Below are 13,329 nucleotides of genomic sequence, written 5' to 3'. Positions count from 1 at the left end.
GTTTTAAGATAGGGCTTTACAGTAACATCTTGGGATCACCTGCTTTTCAGAGGTGAGATAGCCACTTCAGCCAATAGATTTTGAGTACCATGAAAAGTGCCAATTGGATCTGAGCCATGGGGCACAATCTGCCAGGAAGAAATGAAGAACTATTCTGCTTTCTACAAGGTAGTTCTGCTTGCATCTCAATGTGCAACCTCTGTTTAAAAGAAATGACAATAGCAGAAACCAATGTATGTCTGCTTGCTAATGCCAGCTGTGACACACTCATATACCCTCCCCAACTGTCTCTCACCAAGCTCCTTTGATCCTTTAATGGTTTAAAGAATAGTAAGCAGTGTATTTCAGATATACAGTAACACCATGACTGCACGTGCTGATTACCTGGTTACCTCATAACCTGTTCTCCAGATACTGTCTGGTGTGTGTAGGTTAGCACTTGTAATTCAAGAGTGCTCACTGAACCAATTAGCAAGCTGCCTTAGGCATTCACAGGTTATGCATCATCGTCTCATATACCCAAGAATGAGGTTGCACAAAGGAAACTATAGACTAATAAATGAAAATAAATACTTTTGGAATCCTTTTGTTGGTCCTCTGGTTGTAGGCATAGGAACTTTTAGAACAAACCAACTTGAGAATTTAAAATGTAGGCAGCACTGGCCTAAGGATGTTTACTTCAAATAAAGTCCCAGTGAGTTCATTGGCACTTCGTTCCTTAAGACTGCAGCCCAGTAATAAGCAGGTATGATGCACTAACTTAAAGTCCCTTGAAATAATAGGGATGGTAGCCATAACTGCTTGTGTGAGTTCTAGGCAGTAAGTACTACCAGAATGAAACTAAAGTCGTTTGTGGGTTTCCAGTTTCTCATTGGGAACTCCCTCTAACCAGCTTTGGCTTCCTATTACCAAACTTACTGCCAACATCCTTGAGGTAAATCACAAAAGAGTCTCAAAAGATTCCAAAATGAAGTACCTAAACTGAAGTAAGCAACTTTTTAAATTTCTTTAAAAATGAATGTTCCTTAACACAGAGACACACGAGACAACCATCACAACTGGGATAAAGGAACTCAAGGAAGGAATGGGGAAAGGGAACAATTTGTGGAGTGGGGCAAAGAAGCGGGTAGGGTAATAAGGCCAGGGGTAATTTATTGAGTGTGGCGTGGTTAGCGTGCACTTACTGTGTCAACATTTGTTTAATTCCAGGCACTGACAAATATCTCATCGCACCTCTCTTTGCAAAATGTCTCTTCCTGCCTTGCTCAGGATAAAAGGTAAGTGTCCTGCTTCATTTTTACTTTCTCTCAGAGTGAGAGGGCAAGCATGTTCTTAATCCAGCAGTCTAGTTTAAGAGTAGATACATTTCTTATGTTTAGTCCTTTTCATGGTCCTTTTTGTTTGTTTGTATCTCTAATGCTGCATAGTTTGATATTTTGATTATTTGCTGTAAGCAGCTTTGGGCACAACTCAAGTTGTGGAAAAGTGGCATATAAGTGAATCCATCTTCAGCCTTTCTTCTCCCTCACATGGCTATAAGCCTGGGGTCTCTTGCTCCTCATTCTGCTTGCTGTTATCTCTGTTGCCAGCTTCACCGCCTATCACATTTTCAGGAAGAAAACCTCTGTAGTAGGGTGCTTGCTGTCCTTGTGTAGACTCCCTACTTATTCAGAACCCAGATCTTACACAGGTAGAGGCAGCAGCTTCCTGCTGCACAAGTCCCTTTCCCATCATGTGGCAGTCAGTGAAATGGGTGGAACAGGTGGGGTTCTCCCCCTCATTGTCCTGTGAGGCTTGAATGCCAAGGAGGTCTTTTGCAGAAACCTATTTTAAATATCAACAGGGCAACTTCTCCAGAATTTGAATCCCAAACATACCCCCTATAATGGTGGTGAGGTTAATGAAGCTTCCAAAATCATATGTAATTAACCTCCTGCATACCTCTGTCCAGATTTTGTACTGAAGAGAATTAGGTCACATGAATTAATATGCCCAGTTCAGAACCACATCTCCAGCAGATGCTAGCTGTTATGGGAAGGGCCGTGGCTCAGTGGGAGTGCATGTTTGCATGCAGAAGATCCTAGATTCAATCCAGGGCATCTCCAGGGAGCCCTGGGAAGGAGTCTTACCTGAAGCCCTGAAGAGCCACTGCCAGTGAAAACATCCAGAACTAGATGGGTCAATGATCTGACTTGATATAGGTCCACCTGGCATGGTATCATATATTAATAGCAGTCTGTTATCTGAGTTACCAGGGACGTGGGTGGCACTGTGGTCTAAACCACTGAGCCTCTTGGGCTTGCCGATCACAAGGTCAGCGGTTCGAATCCCTGCAATGGGGTGTGCTCCCGTTGCTCGGTCCCAGTTCCTGCTTTCCTAGCAGTTTGGAAGCAGCCCCCCCCCCCCCAAAGTGCAAGTAGATAAATAGGTACCACTCCGGCGGGAAGGTAAATGGTGTTTCCATGCGCTGCTCTGGTGTTGGTGTTCTGTTGCTCCAGAAGCGGCTTAGTCATGCTGGCCACATGATCTGGAAAAACTATCTGCGGACAAACTCCAGCTCCCTCAGCCTGTAAAATGAGCTGAGTGCCACAACCCCAGAGACATCTGCGACTGGATTGTCAGGGGTCCTTTACCTTTTTATCTGAGTTACCAGTTCTTATTTAACCAAAATGGTACCACCCATGGAGAAGAGGGAGGGATCCGTATGCTTGAGAGAACTGAAAGGTTTGCAAGAACTACGCAAACTCTTGGGGTGGGGGCAGTTTAGGGGGTACTTAGAAAAACAACAATTCCAAAATAGTATAATGAGGACTGAGCATGTTGAGCGGGCAAAGAATTGACAGTGCTGCTGCCGCAGGGAAGAGGATTGTCAGCAGCTGGAGGTGGGGGCAAGAGAAGAGGATTGATAGTGGTGGGGTCCATTGGCCAGACCATGCTGAGGACCCCTTGAAATCTGGCATCAGCCCTGCTTCCTGTAGTGCAATGAATCTTTCCCATAGCCTCCTTTGGTATTCATCAAGTAAATATACAATTGTGTACATAATAGGCATAGAACATGATCTTCATTAGGACCAAGCAGTATTATAAATACCAGATAATGAATTCCAAGACCTTGCAATGCTTTTTTAAAAAAAAAAAAGAGAAGTAGGAGGAAGTTCAGATTTACAAAACATTTGCCCACTAGTCCATCCATCATTTTCCAAATTTATTTAAGAAAAAAAATAACATGAGCAAAATGAGAGTACTTTCAGTGTTACAAGAAAGTATATAAATGTCTAGCAATAGTCAATCTGATTTTTTTAAATACAAAATAACCACATGAACACCTAATATACAGGTTTCATTTGAATACATATTTATTAGATAAATATTAGGTTGTCACATCATCTAACTACATACAGTTTTTCAAGACTAAAAATCACAATTATTTTTTTCTGACCAGTTTTAAAGTATGAAATGATTGCATTGTACTGTACATACAATGTACAAACAAAGACAATGGCCATTTTTGCATGTTAATTCCGATTGTACTTTTTAAAATTCTCCTCTGATCACAATATCAAAAAATTGTACAAAGTATGAATTTGGTTACAATCTTTTTTATTATTTAATCCCCTTATTTTCTTCATTATTTTTGTAGCACCCTAAAAATACACAGGTGATAAGACTAGTACATTTAAGCTAGTTATTACATGAAGGGAAAAACAAAAAATGCAACAAAATTCTTTTCACAAAGGATCCAGAGTATATTACAAGAAGTGAAACAAATGTGGAGACTTCACAAACGCTAACAAACAGGATTCATTTTCCACATAAGATGGAGCTTCAAGCTTTATTTTTTTCCTGCGAAATAAAAACAATGCACATTCCAAGGAAAATGAATGCATTTCTGTTAACATGTCTCTATTTGCCATTTACATATGTACAGATGTCCCTGGAGTCTCCACTGCAGACATTAGTGTGTTTTCATAATCCTCTAATAATAATTAATAATAATAACAACAATAATAATGTCTTGGCAGTAGAAGTATAAATCTCTGTGGGTTCTTTTCCAGGTGGGTGTCTATAGGGAAACAATTAAAAAAAACAAAACCCCAAAGCAAATGCCCCTGAAACAAGGATTAAAAAAAAAAAAAACCTTTGGTGATATAATTTTGCCCTTCAACACAAAAACAACTAATTCACAGAACAATCATATGTATGTCTACTCAGAAGTATTCATCAGGGTTTTTTCTCAGTTAAGTGTGCATAGGATTGTAGATGTCTTAAACAACACTATACCAACTTGGTGGGCCTTGTTTCTGAGAAGACATGCATGGGGTTGCTATTTATTTAACAGGTTTTCTCCACATTATAACATGATGGCAGTGAGCACATAAGAAAAAACCACAACCTTTTTTTGTTTTGACTATCCTTAAACAGTCCCAGTAATTTAATAAAGATGCTAATGTGGTCGTGTGAGAGAGAAAGCTGGGGGCATTCTGGGTTGACTTCACAAAGGCTGCCTCTTTGATAAATATGCCCTTTGATAAACTATTACGCAAGTACATGGCTAGATCTCAGCATCTGCTTCCATCCATTCACAAACACAGCTCAGGTAGCCCTTGTGCTTAGTCAGTCTGTCTCTTTCTACTGACCTAATCAGTGTACATGAAATCCACAGCTGCCAAAATGTGCATTTAACTGTTACTAGAGAGATTTCATCAAATGATAGAAAGCCTTATTATACCAAATATGTTTGTCTCAGGTGAGTCTCACCTTATGCCTCCTCAACAGGAACCTTTTTATAACGATGCATTTTGATTGCCATCAGCAAAAGCTAAACAATTTTGACTTTAAAGCGGTTCCATTTCCAGTTACACAGAAACACCCCCCCTCAATTTTCAAGTAACTAGTTTTGATAGATGCATATCTAACAGTGGAGGAGCAATGCTAAAAAATAAAATAAAATTCAGTGCTAGAAGCTGAAGAGGCAAACGCACAGTATATGGCTTAACATAGGCCTACACAACTTGTGATTCATCAAACTGAATGCAACCCACCCACCACGTATTGTAGCCTACCAGTTCCTCGACTAAGAACATAACTCTGCTGGAGCAGGGCCAAGGTTCGTCTAGTCTACTAGTCTTTCACTAGTGGGTCTCACCTGATCTGAGGTGTGTCACAACAGGAGCACTATCACCATGCAAATATATGGCAAAAGATTAAGAAATGGATCCCCAAATGCATGTTTGAGGTCCTGGGTCTGAAAAGGTTGAAGACTACTGATAGTCCATCATTCTGCTTTCACAGTGGCCAATCAGGTGCCTATAGGAAACGCACAAGCAGGACATGAGGACGGCAACACTCTCCTCACTTGTGATTTCCAGCAACTGGTATTCAGAGGTATTTTTACTTATCTATTTTTTTTTTTTTGCTTTTTCAATAAACAGTGGAACCGGAAGCTTTATTGCACTACTGGTGGGCCACAATACATGGCTACGACAAGGGTGTGGCATTCGGTTTAGAGCTCATAGATTGTGTGTGAGAGGCTTTTTAAACAATTAAGAATAATGTGTCAAATTATTAGCCTTAGCTGCTCATACAAATGATTTCATTGATTATGTAAATGATGCAGCAAAATGGTGCAGGGGGAAAGCTACTAAAATGAAAAAAGAAAATGCATTTTTAATGGAAGGAAGCTCTAGACTTCAGTGTCACAGTGGTGTCCCATCTCAGTTGTGCCACCATATAATAGTTGTGGCACCAGGTGTCCAATAATAAAGATCCTTTGCTATGTATATACAGGATAAGAAACTATATTCTGTACTGCTTTCCCCTCTTCTACGCATAGGCCAGCATCCTTTTCAGAGGGATGTAAGTGAGAACCTTAGAAATAGCTTCTTTGCCTACAAAGCAGAAGTCTAGGGTGATACAGGTTAGGACAGTCACACTTCCTAGCTCATAACAATTTCTTTGCTGGGCTGCTGAGGACACTGGCCAGATGTAGAATATTTGTTGAAGAAACTGATAGGGCTAATTTATCAGAAGGAAAAATCAATGCTCCCTTAGTCCAAGAAACCTTTACAAAAAGGAAAAGAAAAGAAAAAAGACCCGCTCCCCCTGACTATGTATTTTAAAAACACATGTATATCCAGATCGTGAAAATGTTGAATATAATAATCAAAGACAATACTAAAATATTCACAAAAGGTATTTACAACAGCAATTCTTAAAATAATTGATCTTGCATAATGAACAGCGCTTCTCTTGAAAAAAGGAACAAAATAAAAACCTCAAAAATAAGGGTGGGGAGGGGAAAGGTAAATGTAGGAACATCTCTACATAAAATGTTTACAAATTCAACACTCCTAACTGGAAAATAATATAAGAACTAAAACTGCCATTTCCTGTAATATCTACAGCAAGGTGCTGTCGACTAGCATATATATATAACAAGATGCAAATACAGCAGTGGTGGTAGATGCTAAGAACAAATGCTCAAAGAATTTACAAGCATGACTTTGGTGAGGAGAGCAAATTCAGAATGGAATGCACAGGTCATGCCATTCGCAGAGGGCAAGGTGGGTGGAGTTTACACACTGAAACCAACACGCAAGGGTTCCATCTGGCACAAAATCGAAAGCCTACTGCTGAAATCAAAGATGGGACTATTGGATTGGATTCCGAACAGGGGACGAAGCAATCAAGGTGTATTATTCACAAAAAAGCAATATTCTGTACACAGTAGGCAGAAGATGAAATGTTGGCCCGCAAGGGCAAAGTTGGCACACATGCACGTCTTAACACACAGGTACTATACAAAATTTATAAAGAGAGAACGACGGAGAGGACGCAGAAATGGGCCCAGAAGTGACTGGAAGCTCATGCAGGAGGGAAGCAACCACATGAGAAGCACAAATACCACGGAAGCATTGTGGCACGAGAGCCTGCTGTACGGTGGTACCAAAGGAACTTACTGTTCCCGTGCCCATTATCCTTGAAAATCTATTTTTTGAAAAGAAGAGGGAAAAGGTCCTGGCAGCTAAACGATACAATAAAACTGAAAAAGAGAAACAAAAAGGCAGAGCCACATAACACAATTTGGAAAATGCAAAGCAAACCATCGGAGGGTAGGGGGAAAGATAAGGTGACTCTTATTGCAAACGTCTCCTTCAGTTCTAAACAACTGTGAACAGTTTCCCCCTCTATCTCTCTCCCTGCCCCCAAATATCTTGGAGAGCTCTTTTTCTCCACACTTCTGCCACATTTTCCTGTTAGGAACTGAGCAGTGATCTAACTTCGCAGGTTACAAAAATCGAAAGCTCTTGGTGATGGATCAATGATTTACAGTTTTCCTCTTCTACTTCATATGTGAATATGGTCTGCCCCTTTTTAATAGCTGGCTGCTTTATTGTCACAAAAGGCAGTAATCTGAAACCAAATACCTTAAGAAGAAGAAAAACAGAAAGGGAAAGAGAAGGACAGAAGAAAACAAGGTGTCCACGTATCTGTGCCGGAGCAAGGTAACTACCCTTCCTCTAAGAATAGTAAAATAAAAAAGATTGCTACGATTTAGAAAAGCACGCTTGCCATCCCCTGGAGATTCACTGGACTCTTCCACAATGGAGAAACCACTGTCTTAAGAAACAGATGCCTCCCTTGGCTGCATTTTGTATTTTTATCCTACTTGTGACATCTTTATTGGTTTTTTTGTGCTTTTTGGTATTTGTTTTATGTTTCTGAGTTTGTTTGGCTAGTCTAAATGTGCTGCCAAATAGGTTTTGTCCTTATTGTGTCCGACAGAAGTGTACTGGGAGAGGGAGGGAAGGAACATAGTGGAACAGACAATACAGCATTAGGGCAGGAGGGAGAGAGAACTTAATGGAAGAACACAAGTTGGAAGGACTTTCTGAAACTGGTCGCTTAGCATAGTTCTGTTGCCATTCTTCCCTTGCTGAGACTGGTTTCTACTGGGCTGCTTCTCTCTAGGCATATCCCAAAACTCTTTTATCTCTCTGCATAATTAACAAGTGAGGTTTTCCACAGCTGCACAATCAATCTGTGAAGAAGAGTGGCAGTCTGTGAGGTCACCACCTTATTGTCCTCTTGCTTTTCCCCACCGCAGTTGATGAAGCTTGACTCAAGCAGTTCTGAGATGAAGTTAAGTAGGGAGTGTGCACCATTTGCTTAAGTTGTGAGTTTGTCCTTGTGAAAAAAGGGTGGCTTGGGATTCCTCACCGTGAAGCTACAGACTTGTCAAACAAGTGTGAGGTGTTGGGGACAAAACACAGAAGGCTTCAGTTGTTCTCAAAAAGAGAAAGAAGGTCATCATTGCTATTGCTTGGTAAGTCAGGAGGATCCAAGTATGAAAGTAGCTCATCTGGATTCGTGAGTTCTGGAAGCAGCTGGAAAAGAAAGAGGAAATTTTGAAGGCAGCATCATCACAGGCGTGAAGTAGCCGGCAAATGGCATGTTTTTCGCTCCACATTTGCTGGCAGAAAAAGCTCTCAAAATGTGTCTGTAAATTTTCTTGATGGGTAGAGAAAAGAGTCCTTTATATATGATAGTCAGCCCAATTACAGGAAGAATTTCCACTCCAGTGCTACATGTCTGTTGGCACTGCGATCCTCTATGGAACTGAAGCATTATATGGGCTCCTGTGCCAAGAAACACTTTTCTGAGTGGCCCCCTCCCTACCATATAAAAAATTCTCTACACCTACAAAAAAATTGCACGTGGTGCGGGGAATCTAGCTCAAATCTCTCTCCCTAGCATGTTGCTTTGTATGCACAGGGGAGCTTTTCATGTGGCAGAGCATTCAAATATTCACTCCCACCTGAAAAGGTGCAGTTCAATAATACACAGGGCTTCTGCCCATTTGTTTTAACTGTAGGACACTCTGACATGCTTTGTAAGTTATTTTGTGCCAAGGTAGTACTCAAGCCAAGATGAGGTGGTACAGCAGCCTCACAATATTATGGGCAGTTTTCCACTGTGGTCAGCGTATCTTTGTCAGCCACTCTGAGAGCCTTTACAGGTGAAAAACGGGTTAAAAATACTGCAAATAAATAAATATGGCATACAGATAATGCAGCACATTCTGTAAATGGCATCTATGAGCTATCACCACCTGAAAAGGTTAGCATGTATATAAGATGGTCTGTAGGGGCTTCTTTAAAAGTCACACACAAATATTCTGCATTTTAGTTTCAGCTATGATACTTCCTAGGAGAAAGTGTAAATACCATGTAGTGTACGGATTAATATGCTATGATCTCACAAACAATCCTATTGTTGGAAATTCAGAAATAGTTTGTTTACCCTTTGTGGGTTCTATTTCTGAAAAGGTTAAATTCCACAATCACTCGCCAACTAGTTAATATAGTTAAAAGTGAATCAATGCTGCTTGGTGTGACTATGTCCAGTTTAGCCAATATAATGTGTTCCCTTTGAATCATCTGTACTGTACCTTACAGCATTCCTGAAATACATGAACAGATGTAAGTCAGATACCTGATGAATGAAAATATTTCAACTCTGGCTTGACAGCAATTCAAAAAGGCTTGCAATTATAATTCATAGTGTTCTCTTTGGCCAAGGCCACAGAGACGGTAGCTGTATAGTTGTCATAGCTTTCACCAACAATCTCATTTGTTTTCAGGGCACCCAAGTGACCAATATCCTTGGACAAGTAGAATGTAAGTTGATATGAAACTGTGTGGGTTTTTGACTGTAATGAAACCTTTGTATGGATGAGAATTCCCCACCCCACCCTGGCACACATTCTGGAGCACTTTTCTACAAAGTCTTTTGCACACATGGCTGCTTTTCTTCTCTTTTCTAAGATGTCCTTTTTGCAAAACCTGTTCCTTTGTTGCCTACAGCTTAATGTGTCTTAAATAGCAATAGAATGTATGGTTTTCTTGTGGACTAAATGGCATCTCCTAGGAGGGAAATGCATGGTTTCTATCGCTAGGTGCCAAACTACAGCACAACCTGGTAACAAGCCTTACCATCTTAAAACACTAGTCAAGAAGGGAGAATCATTCAGATGTTCCCATTCAGAAACAAAACACATTTAAAAATGGAAACTTATACAACTCTGCTCCCAGACTCAGCCACAGATTTCAACATTCTATGTCTGTCGGAAGAAAAATCTCTCTACCACTCAGACCTTCAGCTTTTTAACAGCTGGTTGGCCCAATAAATTATAGAACTATTCCATTCTTTTTGAAAATCAAGCCTGATGACATTTAAGTCTAAATAAATAATTATTTATTAAAGTGTTTTAAATAAATAAAGTAAGTAGCTGATTGCTCGGGGTGGTATTCAATATAAACATCAATAATAACTAAAATGTTTTGTGGCCTATTTCTCACACAGAAAGCTTGTTTGCCCCAAATCCGGCCCCTGCCTACCCACCCTTGTCAAGGGAAAGACACCACTTGCGTGACATGGATTTTGAGTTGTCAGCTGTAGTGAAGAAATGCAAGAAACAATGCATAAAATGAGGGCATGTGCTATGAAAGCTGTTCCCTTCTTTTTATTTTTTTATTTTATTCCTGCAGAAACTCAAGGCACATTCTAAAGCAAGCAGATGACAGAATGACACAAACTTACATCCAGCGAAGGCTCCGGCATATCAGATGTCCCCTGCCCACCAGCCTGACCTTCTAAGGCTGAGGAGGGGTTAAAGGCCAGGTCATTGTGTGGATGGTTGCTAGGAGCGGCCTGTGGCGGCTGCCGGGACGGCTGGGTAGGAGGACCGCTGTGATGTAATGGCTGCCCTGACTGGCTGCTGGGATGAGGTACGTGCAAACCTTGCTGCATGGAACTATGGGACTGATCAGTGCTGCCGGGATGAGGGATCTGCGGAGGAGGAAAGAAGCAGGAAAGGAAAAGTGAGGCTACATGGTACAAGGCTCAGAAATGGCAGGGGGAGGAAATAAAATCTTTGTCACTCTAAATTACTTTATCATTAATGCAAAACTCATATTGCAAAATGCTAGGCTTGGACAGGCGTTTGCCGCCAGGGGGAAAATAATGTGCAGGATCATGAGCCCTCAGAATTTAGGAGGTGTCAGTAAAAATAAATAAATGCATGGGATAAAAGGTGGCTTGGTAGGGGACCAAAATTCTCTTTATCCAGATCGTGCCCTGAAATTGTTAGGATGGTGGAAAAGATGGAAGTATACATTAACTTTCATAACACAGATCTTAATCATCTGGGAGGAGAATGGCTTTCTGCACATTTCTTTTGAGTGGGCTAACTTAATCAGTTCTGCTGTGGTTTTCATTTAGTCACATATTCTGGGCAAAAAGGCATCCCCATCAAAGAAGCAGCTCTTGACAGATGTTTCCACAGCAAATTCACCTTAAGCCAATTAAGGTACAGAAACTGAAACATGGCATTTCATGTACTCATAAAAATACCTTCCAGATATTGCTACTGGGCCACACACAGAGATTGATGAGCATGCATGTCTGTATCTAAACAAAACAAATTCCTTCCAGTAGCACCTTAAAGACCAACTAAGTCAGTTCTTGGTATGAGCTTTCGTGTGCATGCACACTTCTTCAGATACTGTATCTGAAGTGTATCTGAAGAAGTGTGCATGCACACGAAAGCTCATACCAAGAACTGACTTAGTTGGTCTTTAAGGTGCTACTGGAAGGAATTTGTTTTGTTTTGACTATGGCAGACCAACACGGCTACCTATCTGTAACTGTCTGTATCTAGTGAAACATGTGTTTGTTTCCTCCTCTTGTCCAGGCCTCCTTTTAATGCCAGAGCATGCCTTGCAAACTGACTTTAGCACCATGGAGAAAAATAAGTGCATGAATAGTTTTAAAGGATGTCCCCTACATTCAGCTGACATAAAGATGCAAAAAGATAGCATGAGCACAAAAACACAATGCAAATGAACAGGAAGTGCAAGAATTCTAGAACACAGTAGACGTATTAATAGAAAAGACACTTCTAGAGTATGCAATTAGTTAAATTTGATTACAATAAAGTCATTTTAAAACTATCAGAACACTGAAGTAGGCATTCTTACATTTTAAGTAACTGATCACTGCAGTCTATACTGCACCTATTTTGAGTTATCTTGGATGTGCCAGCAGAGGTTAAACTTCTAATTCCTTCTGGGAAGAAGTTATTCAGTTGTCTATCAAAGAGATATCACTGGTGGGTTGGGTCCCTTGCCCATTTAAGGGACCCAACCACTTTCAAAGACTAGGTGCTAAGATGGACTACTTGCTTCTTCCAACAAATCAATCAGTTGAAAAGTGTTGGAAGTACGATGCTAAAACTGAGATCTGCATCCTTAGAGCAGCACCCATGTGCTCTGATATACCATGCTTGGTGATAAAAAAGTGATACTAGGAAACAAACTGAAGTAGCAGGGAGGAAGTAGGCTTATATAATGCTGAAACTCAGTGCTTCACCAAATTATTTATTTTTATCAAAAACATAACCGTATGAGTGTATTAGCCGCATACAAATACAGGGGGAAGATACATACAAATACATTGGCCAGTTTAGCACCTGTTCTTTTCTTCCTTACAGGAGAATGCTGCAAAAGTGAAGACTTCCATGCCATCAGGTGTGAGAGAAGGCAGTGAGTGCTTATGCTTCTCCATATTCCAAGAAGCCAGCTCCTGGTGAGCCAATTTTTTGCTCTACTTTCCAAAGGGATTTAAAAGAGCACAGAGGCAAATAGCCCCATTGCACATGCAGACACCTCTAAGACAGCAACATTTAATTTGCCAGTTTTGTTTGGGGTATATAGTCCCCTGGTTTGCAACTAATCCTGTCAAAGGGCCACAACTGCATGGGTGGGAAGATGCAGGGGATCATGCCTTCCCTACAAATGACCTGCTGTTTTGTTTTCGTTTTAATCTCCCTCTTTTCCCTCTCCATCAATATGTAAAGCAGGAAGTTGAGGGGGAGAGGCTGTGAGAGATGGAAAAGTTAAGTAGACAGTTTCCATGCTCCCTTCTGCAATCACCTGCCCTTTTGATTTCCTTATGTGGTTGTGCCAAAGGAGCAGGCTCATAAATTGGCCTTCCCTCTATACTTGGAGGGGGAGTTCAACGGACCTATAGCTTTTCCTTCATGCCTCCCTCTGCCTCTCACACCTGAGGAAGTCAAAAGAGAAGGGTGATAGCAGTGGGACCTCACATCAGTACAGAGAGAGGGAAGAATACAAAAAGTATATGCTATCATTTGAGAAGGCACACATGGGCCAATACCCCATATTACAGTACACTCCAAAATGGCCTGCTATTTAGATCCTTTCCTTCCCAGCCAAGGCTGGAAACTGAGGAATCGGGTATCTGCCC

At 40.9% G+C, this 13,329-nt stretch overlaps 1 protein-coding gene and 1 long non-coding RNA gene across 21 annotated transcripts in view; one reads left to right on the top strand and one right to left on the bottom strand.

The window, feature by feature from the left end:
* LOC309343156 overlaps positions 1 to 13,329 on the top strand; it is a 45,529-nt gene that overhangs the window by 10,083 nt on the left and 22,117 nt on the right. For 5 of the 7 annotated variants that reach the window (XR_014157118.1, XR_014157119.1, XR_014157120.1 and 2 more), the window contains exons 2-6: positions 1,210 to 1,277; positions 9,644 to 9,680; positions 10,551 to 10,790; positions 11,284 to 11,371; positions 12,554 to 12,648. This is a non-coding gene — a long non-coding RNA (uncharacterized lncRNA). Of the gene's footprint in view, positions 1 to 1,209; positions 1,278 to 5,290; positions 5,386 to 9,643; positions 9,681 to 10,550; positions 10,791 to 11,283; positions 11,372 to 12,553; positions 12,649 to 13,329 lie in introns of those variants that run through there. The other 2 variants (XR_014157123.1, XR_014157122.1) reach the window with 2 other exon arrangements.
* Positions 5,389 to 13,329, bottom strand: part of ZMIZ1 (zinc finger MIZ-type containing 1) — a 365,870-nt gene continuing 357,929 nt past the window's right edge. For 13 of the 14 annotated variants that reach the window (XM_081864249.1, XM_081864243.1, XM_081864252.1 and 10 more), the window contains 2 exons: positions 10,603 to 10,851; positions 5,389 to 8,387 (listed from right to left, as the gene is read on the bottom strand). In XM_081864249.1, coding sequence (XP_081720375.1) covers positions 8,280 to 8,387; positions 10,603 to 10,851 — 357 coding nt within the window. In that variant the 3' untranslated portion in view covers positions 5,389 to 8,279. The remainder of the gene's footprint in view (positions 8,388 to 10,602; positions 10,852 to 13,329) is intronic. The other variant, XM_081864244.1, reaches the window with a different exon arrangement.

The sequence above is a fragment of the Podarcis erhardii genome (genome assembly GCF_964252035.2).
Source record: "Podarcis erhardii genome assembly, chromosome: 5".
Classification (NCBI taxonomy): Eukaryota; Metazoa; Chordata; class Lepidosauria; order Squamata; family Lacertidae; genus Podarcis; species Podarcis erhardii.
This window is presented reverse-complemented; position numbering and strand designations above follow the sequence as displayed.